This window comes from Chamaea fasciata, unplaced genomic scaffold (genome assembly GCF_029207755.1).
Source record: "Chamaea fasciata isolate MVZ Bird 193981 ecotype frontalis unplaced genomic scaffold, bChaFas1.0.hap1 SCAF_7, whole genome shotgun sequence".
In the NCBI taxonomy this organism is placed as follows: Eukaryota; Metazoa; Chordata; class Aves; order Passeriformes; family Sylviidae; genus Chamaea; species Chamaea fasciata.
In genome coordinates, this window is record NW_027094092.1 from 32,714,197 (window position 1) to 32,724,322 (window position 10,126).

Genomic DNA, 10,126 nt, shown 5'->3' on the forward strand with positions numbered 1-10,126 from the left:
TGCCACCACTACCTGCTATCAGTAACCTTGTTAATTTGTGTAGGCCTACACTACTACATCCTTCCCCACCCCCAACACCTTCAGACCCCAGGAGATATAACAGCTGAGGCAAAATCAGCTCAGAAGCTATTTCTAAGAAACATTTCCCTTTCCTAGGTATGTACTGAGTCACGAAGAAAAGAATCCAAGGACTGCTATACCTTAGTTCAGATGAGACAACAGGTAGAACATGATTTCCTGTAAGTCTCAAGTAATTATAATAATTTGAAAGAAGCAATGCACTATCATTATTTAAATTTGAGACAAATATATGCAAATGAAATAATGACTACTTTTAACCTTCTTTCTAATAGGGTAATAATACAAAAAGAATTCTTTTGAGTGTTTCCTGGTTTCCCTTCCCAGGAATTAAAAAAATAGTTGCTTTTCTAGTTTCCTTTAGATCAGGCTCCTGAATAGGTGGGACATGTTCTCATGTTTCTAACACAAAAGTGGGTACCTTAACACTGAGTATGTACTGTGTTTATTATGGTCCACATTACTGGGCAATCCCACTAATGTATGCAACTTTTTGAAGAGCAGGTAAAGAGGAAAGCAGGCTTTTTTCAGTGGTGTCCAGTAACATGATCAGAGGCAATGGATACAAACTTAAACACAGGAGTTTCCACCTGTGGAAACCAGCAACCGCTTTTTCACTGTGAGGGTGCCTGAGCATAGGCACATGTTACCTAGAAAGGTTGTGAATTCTCCGTCCTTGCTGATATTCAAGAGCTGTCACATGGCCTCAAGACCAGAAAAGGCAGATGAACTTTAACATGACCTTTATACTTACTTTTGCTCCTTATTCTTTCTTACTGTTCAGGCTTTTAAAAAACAGTTAAGAACTGCAGAGTTGTATTTGGATGCAAAGTGATGGCAAAAAGAATAATTGCACAATGACAAACCTTTATGCAATGACCTATAGGGGCAATGTAATACTCTTAAGACTACTTTGAACTGATTTGGTCTAGAAGTAAAAGACAATTGTAACTATTTCAGAGTTTAGTTCAGAAGGGCAACAGATAGAACACATTAGAGGGAGCAGTGATTTGGGTGTTTTTACTGTTGCTTTTCTTTTCCTTTTTTTTTTTTTTTTTTTTTTTTTGGATAATGAGATAAAAACATGCAAAGACCAAAGAAGAAACACTGGGTAACATTATTTAGGATCAAATCTCTCTGACTCAAACTAGAAGTTCTTAGAATTATTGAGTAACTCCTGAAGAGACTTATTTGCAGTATCCTAGAATATGCTTCGCTTAAGTAGCCATGATATTTTAGCATGAGCACTTCTACATAAAATAATAAAAATTCTTCTGGAAGACTTACCTACTGGCACTTCTAAAATGAAGTCTGGTGTTTTGTCATAACCCTTTGCACGAAGCTGATCTTCAGCTGTACATAGAAAATAAGAACTACTGTTTATAAAACTATTCCATTAAGTAGACAGCAGCATAATTAATTTTATTCTAAATAAGAGTGCAAGAATTACTAATGCAGTCATACATATCTTTCTTATGCATGCAATGCTGTGTCAGATTAAATGAACCTTTGTAGAAAACCTGAAGCATGGATATAAAAATGCTTCTTTGTCATCCCTGCATTTTTATGTCTTCATTATAAACATCATTAATACAAGCTGTCATACAGTATTTTATAACCTCCAAATATTCAAAATAAAGAGGTGTATTCACTGATTAAAAGAAGAGTCTCTCCACCTTCGGATGTGTTAAGATTAATCCTACTAACACCACAAATGTAGATATACTCTTGCTGCTGCCTTGGTTTTATTTTTAATGTTAGGATAAAGTTGCTTAAAAAAAGGGCAAGAAAAACCTTCTCTCCCGGAAATTTATTAAAGTAAAGAAGAGCCATAACATTAGTTTCTCTCACATTCTGAATTCTGTAGAATTTATCCAATTTCTGAACATAAAAATATTTAGACATTCTGCTAACATTAAGTCTACAACTTTATTGCTTACAAGTACTAGAGCTGAATATTTCAAGAAATAATAGTGAGCAAGACAAAAATGCAAAAGGCAAAAATGCTCCTTTTTTTCAAAAAAAGAAAGGACAAAAGTCCATGCCACCCCGTAATATTTTTAAACTATTGTCCTTGATTTCTGATACCATTACATTGGTATTTCTGAAACACCGTTTCTCCATTAGAATTTGGAATGACCTGGTCATTCAATTCCAGGCATGGCTTTCTGTCTTCACCCAAGCTCAACTAATGGCACTACCTAGTAACAAGTAAGGCTGTGTAGCCCCTTAACATCTACTGGGCTGTTGACATTGTCATGCATCCCATTCGCCTTTCTACATCACCTTTGATTAAAATTAATGGTCCATTCTCACTGTTGGGTAGCTTATTTCCAATCCATTTATCAGGTTAGGACAGTAGTTTCATGGCCAATGTTCAGAACTCAGTTTCTGAATACTTTGTACAAATCCTGAAAGGTCAGCAGTTTGAGTCCAAGTAACATTTTAATGACAAGAAAAACACACCAACTTAGAAATCAAAATATTGTAACATTGCCAAAAGCAAACTCTCCCAGTCTTTTTCATTGAAGAATATAAGTCTGAAGTATTTTATATAGCGAACTAATTCTGAAAGGGCAACAGAAGTAAATTTGGAAAGCTGAACATTTATGTCAATGCAATAGCTGTTTATTCTTTTTGAATGGTACTATGTATTTTTTAAATTTTGAGAGAATTTCTTCATTATAAACAGACTACACTGTAAATAGAAGTCTTTGCAAATGTGACACTTCCTTATAACACATGATAAGGTAATGAAAAACATTTCTAGGATTTGGAGACAGACTTGGTTTTTGACTATTTTTTGAAACTTAGATTGTATCATGTATACAGACAGATGATGTTAAGATCAAGAAGTTTCTAATTTAACAGAACCTATGAATAGAAAATTTTATGGCATAACATAAAAATGAATTAATGTTCTACGTAATCTTTTAATCCTTATTTAAACAATACAATTTTATCCAAATCTAGTTAACTGCAAGTTGCTCTTAAAATAATCTAGGGTAGACAATAGGATGTCTCAGCTGAAATTTTGTTCATTTATACGGAATAGAAATGGAAAGGTCAGTCTTTTCTTTCACATCTAACAAATGCTAGTACCACAAAATAAGGGAAATACACCTTAAAAAAACTTACTGAAAACCAAAACAGATGTAAACACACATTTCAATAGGTCAACGTGGCAGGTTTCTGAACTGGAATGTGCATCAGCATTACTGTTTAATATTCTTAAGCAGATTATTTTTTCAAGTGTGCCCAATTACTTTTAAAATCTTTTAACACTAATTCATGGCTTGAAAAAGAATACGTTTTTTGTTTTAAATATGGTTCTGAATGTCTTCATGTGGTTTCTCCTAGCATTGCGTACTGTGATTAAAATTAGAAAACCTATTAAAAACCATTTTTTAATTGATCATGTGCAGAAACAGAACTTGCTATTACTATTTCTCCAAATGTTTTGAAGCTTTGTAACTCTGTAGAAGAAATAATTATCAAAACTCCTCATAATCAACATAAAATTTTTGTTTTAAACCGTAACACCATCAAGAAGTTCTAGCTTTTCAGCCCAGGTATGTTTCACATTGGTCCAGAAACTACAGAGGCAGCATTCTGCACCTCAAAAGATGTTTAAATTCTAGCACAGATCAATAATTCAGTAACTGTTTGAAAGCCAGCCCACAGTAGTTTTGACAGCTACATTTATAAATACTCAAGTTTGAAAACTACGTGGAAACAGCCCTAATTATTAGTTTGTCAACAGATACCAAATTAATTTTGATTTTCAACAAAACTGCAGCTTCATCTTTACCATAATGTCACACTCAATCAGAACCACATAACACATCATTGTTCTTATACTAGCCCTCTTCTGCTGGTGAATGAATGAGCTACAACTGCAAATTTAAGATTAAGCAGAAAACACTGGTCAGATTTCATGATTTATATCCACTGGTGGGAACAAAAGAAGGATGAAGCTCAGTACCTCCCCATATACCTAAAAACTTTCCTAACATATTCATGGTAAAGATTAAAAAAAAAAAAAAAAATCCTATATAGAACCTAGAAACTCCAGGCATTTCAGTATGGCATGTGAAGCTGTGAGCCTGTTTTGGTAAAATGTTTATATTGACCATTTTAATCTCAGGCCAAGTGATGAAGACTTGAGAGCTGTGTTTTTGATGTAGAGAGGACATGGTATATGAAGTACTTCTCATGAACAGTGGACTAATAAAATGTAACCCTCATTAGTGTGTATAGGTTTCCAGTCAATTCCAGGGTGAGTCTGAAGCTGTTACTTCTGATCTGTAGGCATTGAAAGCCAACCGCTCTAGAAACAGATAAATTCTGTCCTGAACCCGAAAAGCTGCTTCATGCTCTAGGACTATACTGAGGCACTTCATATTCACTCTGTCCTTTGACTGTACTTTCCTCTCCTAGACTCTCTGTTGCCCAGGTGAACACATTTGATACAAAACCCCTGACCATTCTCAAAGTACAGTACAGTGGAATAGTACACTAATATGGGAACTGCAAAATTTCTGTTTCCTTGAAACATGTTAAAAAGTAATGGAATTACAAACCACAAGCCATGTAAATCACAAGCCATCTTCAAAAAGAAGACTGAAGTATTATGCAACAAAGCCTGAATTTGTGGACCTATGGGAATTACCATCACTTCTGCTGTTTTTCTGGTATTTTCTTCAAGCAGTTTTGGAACTAATTTTTCAGAAAGGAAAGATTGTATTGCAAGTGACTTGGTAGGGTTCATCTTGCAGATACGTAGGGAAAGCTTTTTTTTAATACCCCAAACCTCAAACACATCTAGAACCTGAAATATATATGTGATCACAGACATAATACAAATCTTAACATATCTTAAATTATGACTAAAAAACACTTCACTATACATAGAATGTGAACAAATTAAGCCCTCTCAATTCTATCTTCATATTCTAACAAGTTGAACCATTCTAGATGTTTTAATTCAATAGCACAAATTTCTTGAAGCTAATTTCCAAAGACAAATTCGATGCTTATTCAAAGCCATGAAACACTAAAATTTAAATGTGATTTTTATACTGCTTAAGCTTACACAAGCCAAATAAAATGATAATCGTTGGGTTGAGGATCCCTTAGTGAGTCATCCAGGCCATTCCCTTGTATCGCAACAGAATTGATTTCATTATCAGCTTTGATAGATGAGTGTCAAATCTAGCTTTGAACTTTTCATTGAAAGCGATTCCACAACCTTTCCTGGTGGTTTGTTTTATACTTATTGTTCCTACAACTGTTTGGTATTTTAAATTGCCATCATCTCTGCAATTACAGCTAAAGCCTATCACCTGTATCTATGCTCTTACAGTCAAATAAGAAAATCTGCCTCTTCTTATTTTCATAGTGTCATTTGCAAGCTTGTGATAGTTAATCCTGTGCTTTTTTCACTTTTCTCTAAAATAAAAGAGCACACTAATTCTGTTCCTTAATCATACGGACAAATCTCTACAAAAGCTTAATAACACTTTCTAACTTCTTGAATTTGTTTAAGGTTTCCAAAATCTTAACCCAATATACCTTCAGGAGAGATCATATTCCAGGTAAACCCAGCAAAATTCCCTGTTCACATAAACTTAGTACAATGCTCAGCCATTAATAGAAGAGAGCATTTCACTTAACTGTTGTCTCATCACATAAGAAATCCAAGATTTAAGAAATCATTGTTTACTATCGCATTCAGAGAATGGATACTTTAAACATTTATCTTGGTTTCCATGGCACTCATGTAAAAGAAACATACTGCAGACTAAAAGAAAAAAAAAATAAAAGTAACTTCCTAACCAATTAATCTCTAAAATAACTTTAAAAATAGGGAGTGTAAGAAAGAGTAATTGCACTGATTAGGAAGCAGGGGGCAAAAATTCAGCAGAAACTGCACATCAAGGTAAATGAGTGAATCTTCTATCAGTTCCTTAATACATAAAGCATTCTGAAGCTAATATTTCATATGCTTCTCCCTAAATCTCATAAGGCCTGGATTATGGCTAATATCTCATGAAACCAAAAGTAATACTGCAGCAGATATTAAAGCATTTTTTTTCAGCTACTTATTCCATAAAATATTAATTGCAAGTCTGTGCATGTGCTGTATATATAGGGTATTAGGTAACTGAGTTCCTGCTCAGTTCTAAATCAATAAAAGATAACATATATAGCATCAATCATATTTTACTCTTCCTTTACTACCTAATATAGGGAGCATTTGGGCTGAATTTTGTCCTAGGTAAACAGTTACCAACACCTCTGAAGTTAAGAACTCACTGGCTAGCCTCTACCACAGATTCTTACCTATGAAAGAGAGATTTTTTTCCAAAAGCATTTCTCGCAGCAAGACTTCGTGCTCATGCCCAATAGCGCTGATAGCTTTAGGTTAAGAAATAGAAGATTACTTTGGAAAAGAAGCAACTTCATGGAAACATCATAGGTAAAGTTATTAATCATAGAATTTATTTGCCTTAATCTGTGTTTCAGAAGTGATCAGTGATTTGAACTCTAAATTTTGAAAAGCCTTCTAGTGATTTTTAAAAGCATACACAACTTTGCAAAAATCAGATTATCTTATCAACAGCATGCATTTTATAGAATTAAGACCCACTTGACCATATTTATTCAGTATAAGGAGAATATTTCCATTTTTTCTTTACTGTTTATTCTTCTAAATATAAAAGAAAATGTGATCATAAAAAACGTAGTTAATTACATTTAAAGTTGCTCTTTACTGACTAGTAATCAATTATCCAATCCAGCAAAGGATGAAACAAACTGGTTTTCTTTCTTTATATTCTGAAATTGATAGGTACTACATCCATCTGAAACATCTTTACTGTAAAAAAAATCCTTTTAATTGACTTTTCAGAAGCACGAACTAATGTCAGGGAAGGATGAAATCATATTTTATAGTGAAGTTCTTTTCATTTCACTGACAGCCTGTTGATCCAATGTGCTATTCCTTTTCATCTGCAAAAAAGACACCATATTAAATATTTTTAATGTAGCCTCCTGGAGGTCAAAGTCCTGTTCTGGAAGCTCTTAAGAAGAATCCTATGGAACAATATGATAAATGATCTTATGTTAAAAGCAGTTAAGCTCCAAATTCTGTTTAAAGAAACTTCTTAGAATTTAAACTACCAATCACCTTACCATTACAGTTACTTAGCTTATATGAACACTTCATACTGAATAGCAGAAAAATAATTCCATGGAATCATTTCATATGTACATACAGTTTATATCAACCGAAACTATGTATTATGTTAAACTCTACTAGCAATTTCAGAACAAAAGGGAAAAATGAAGAATGGCAAAAAGGTAAGAAAAATACTGCAAACAGAATTTACAATGCACCATAAGCAAAAACACTTAGTCTATAATAATACCTGTTATTGATGTATGGCAATGACCATGGGGCAAAACTTGTAAATAACCTCACAAGCCATTTTCTACTCATGCAATCTAGCAGCCTAGTTTCCCGTAAGCATCTGAACTATTACTGAAAAACAGCCTCTTGGCATTTACAAAGAGGTTGACTTCATACTTTGGTCCATGCATATACAATTAGATAGTTATATTTAAAATCAATATGCAATTCTTCAGAAGACATTACGCTTTTAAAACCTTAACTTCAAATTGATTTTTAACTATTTTATGCACCTCAAAATTAACATCTAATTCAGCAACATACTTGCAGTAATGCACTCACACAGCTTAGTATTAAACTTTTCTGTACCAAAATGGAATTGAAAAACTCCTCATTACTCTCATTGATGTCACTGCATATTCAACAACAGATTTGAGCCAGAATCTGAAGAGGATATAAAAGCCTTTTCTAGACTGCAGGCAAGTAAGTCTCAAAAATGGTTCATAATTCTAAATATGTGTCTTTATTACTTTTAAACATAGCACTTTCATAAGACTACAGTCAGATTGCTCATCCACAAAATATTAATCTTAAAATTATGAAAACTAGTGATCAACAACCCTTTAAAATGTGTGGCTTATTATACTGATCCACTTTCAGAGAGCTTTGTTTAATCGTGAAGATAACCTCAATGAATATTTAAAATTACATTAAAGCACAAAATCCAAAGACAATTAGAACTCTATCCTGCTGCTGTTAAAGTTAATGGGGGTAGGGCTGAGGCTGTAGTAGACACAAGTGTTTCTGGTGAAAGGTAAGTATTTTTAAGGAGTGACAATCACGTGTATCACAACTACAAGATGTATTGTTTTTCATATATAACTAAATTGTAGCTTTCCTATCCTGCACCTATACAGTAAAACCAACATCTTCCCCCAAACTGCATGCAGAGATTCATGCAAGGATTCTCTAGGACTTGGGAGGGAACTGCCTTACTTGCTTGCTCAGTGATAGCAGGCCATAATTTTGGAATTTTTCCTTTGACCGCAGACTGAAACAGAAGAGCTGCTCCTGCAGGACTTTATTAAAATAGATTTGGATTCTTAGTGATCATTCCTATCATATTCTTATCTTCTAGTCTGAAAAACTCAGTGCCATGTGGAGCTCCCTCAGTGTACACACTGTATGGCTCTCTAATTAAGTACTTCAACACCACAAAAAAAATCCCTGAAAATTCAGGATATAGAAGGCTTTTTTACTACAGCTAGTATAATCTCCTTCAAGAAGAAGTGAAAATAAAAGAACTGCACTGGAATGTCAGCTAGGAGTTTAAAAATACTAATCGTTCAATCACACCTGAATGGCACTTGGAATAATTTCAGTTAAAACTCATATTCGTAACAAAGCAAAGCCATAATGTTGAACACTATCTATGAAACTTATTAATTTAATCACAGAATAGCTGAGATTGGAAGGTATCTCCAGAGATTATCTAGTCCAACTCCACCACTCAAAGCATGGTCACTTAGTCTTAAGCAAAAACCAGATACACTTTTCCACAAATCAAAACCAAAAAGGTTCAATCAGGCATATGAAAGTGTAACCAGCAAACTGACATCTTACCATGGTCCATCTGATTTTTGTTAGTTAAGAGAAAGCTCTGCAGTGACCCTCTAGCTGACTGAATGTAAAAGAAAAGAGTATGAAATGTGTTTTGTGAAGCAGAACTTTATGTCAGGTTAAAGCTAGACACATCTCTTCCACACAGTCTAAGCTCATCAATTGTGCACCTAAAATTTTATGGGAAAGGATACTGTTTGATGCAGTCCACCAGTGGTCCATAACAACAGTCATTCACAGTACACTGCAGACAAATAAGAGAAGTAGTATACTGATGGGGAACTACAAAACCATTACAGTTAAAGAGTATCTTAAAAACAGTAATTACTTTTCCTCAAAAAGGCCATCAGATGCTGTTCAGATTTAATCACAGAAAACAAAAACTGCATGCTTTTGTTCACTATAAAAGCAAGCTATTAAAAAGTGAAATGCTCCCCTCACAAATATTGCACTGCCATTTACAGTGCACTCTGACCCCACTGATAGTTTATGATGACAGTAATTAAATGAGGTTTAAAATCTTTTACTCTGCTAGGCAGATAACAGAACTGCCACAGGAAAAAAAAGCCAAACCAAACAAAACAAGTGTGATTAATACCTGATAGACTTGATTTGCTAGCACTCCATCTGGAATCTGAGAAGGGTCCCGTAGCATACTATTTATAAGAGTTTTGGAGGCTAGAGAAATTAAAAAAAAAACAAAAAAAACAAACAACAAAAAACCAAAAAAACCAAACCAAACAAAAAAAAACCACAAAAAGAAACCAAAACCAAAACAAAAACAAAAACCAAAAAACCTGTTAGCTCAGTTACACTTTATTAATAAAAACATTGATATTTATAATATTGAAAATTATCCACCCAGCAAATACAAACTTACAAATCCATAACTACTTACCCATTCTGATACTCTAAAGTCTTGAAACACCAAAGGATTTTATCAGCCCAAGGTGAAGGCAGGCCCTTATTTACTTAGTTCCACTGGACAGTTTGTGCTTTAGAAGCATCATGCAG

General features: G+C 34.0%; 1 protein-coding gene across 7 annotated transcripts in view; it reads right to left on the bottom strand.

The window, feature by feature from the left end:
- Positions 1–10,126, bottom strand: part of CDIN1 (CDAN1 interacting nuclease 1) — a 124,997-nt gene that overhangs the window by 62,637 nt on the left and 52,234 nt on the right. For 5 of the 7 annotated variants that reach the window (XM_066188333.1, XM_066188334.1, XM_066188340.1 and 2 more), the window contains 4 exons: positions 9,711–9,790; positions 9,307–9,356; positions 6,424–6,491; positions 1,366–1,431 (listed from right to left, as the gene is read on the bottom strand). In XM_066188333.1, the coding sequence (XP_066044430.1) occupies positions 1,366–1,431; positions 6,424–6,491; positions 9,307–9,356; positions 9,711–9,790 (264 nt within the window). Of the gene's footprint in view, positions 1–1,365; positions 1,432–6,423; positions 6,499–9,306; positions 9,357–9,710; positions 9,791–10,010 lie in introns of all 7 variants that reach the window. The other 2 variants (XM_066188339.1, XM_066188337.1) reach the window with 2 other exon arrangements.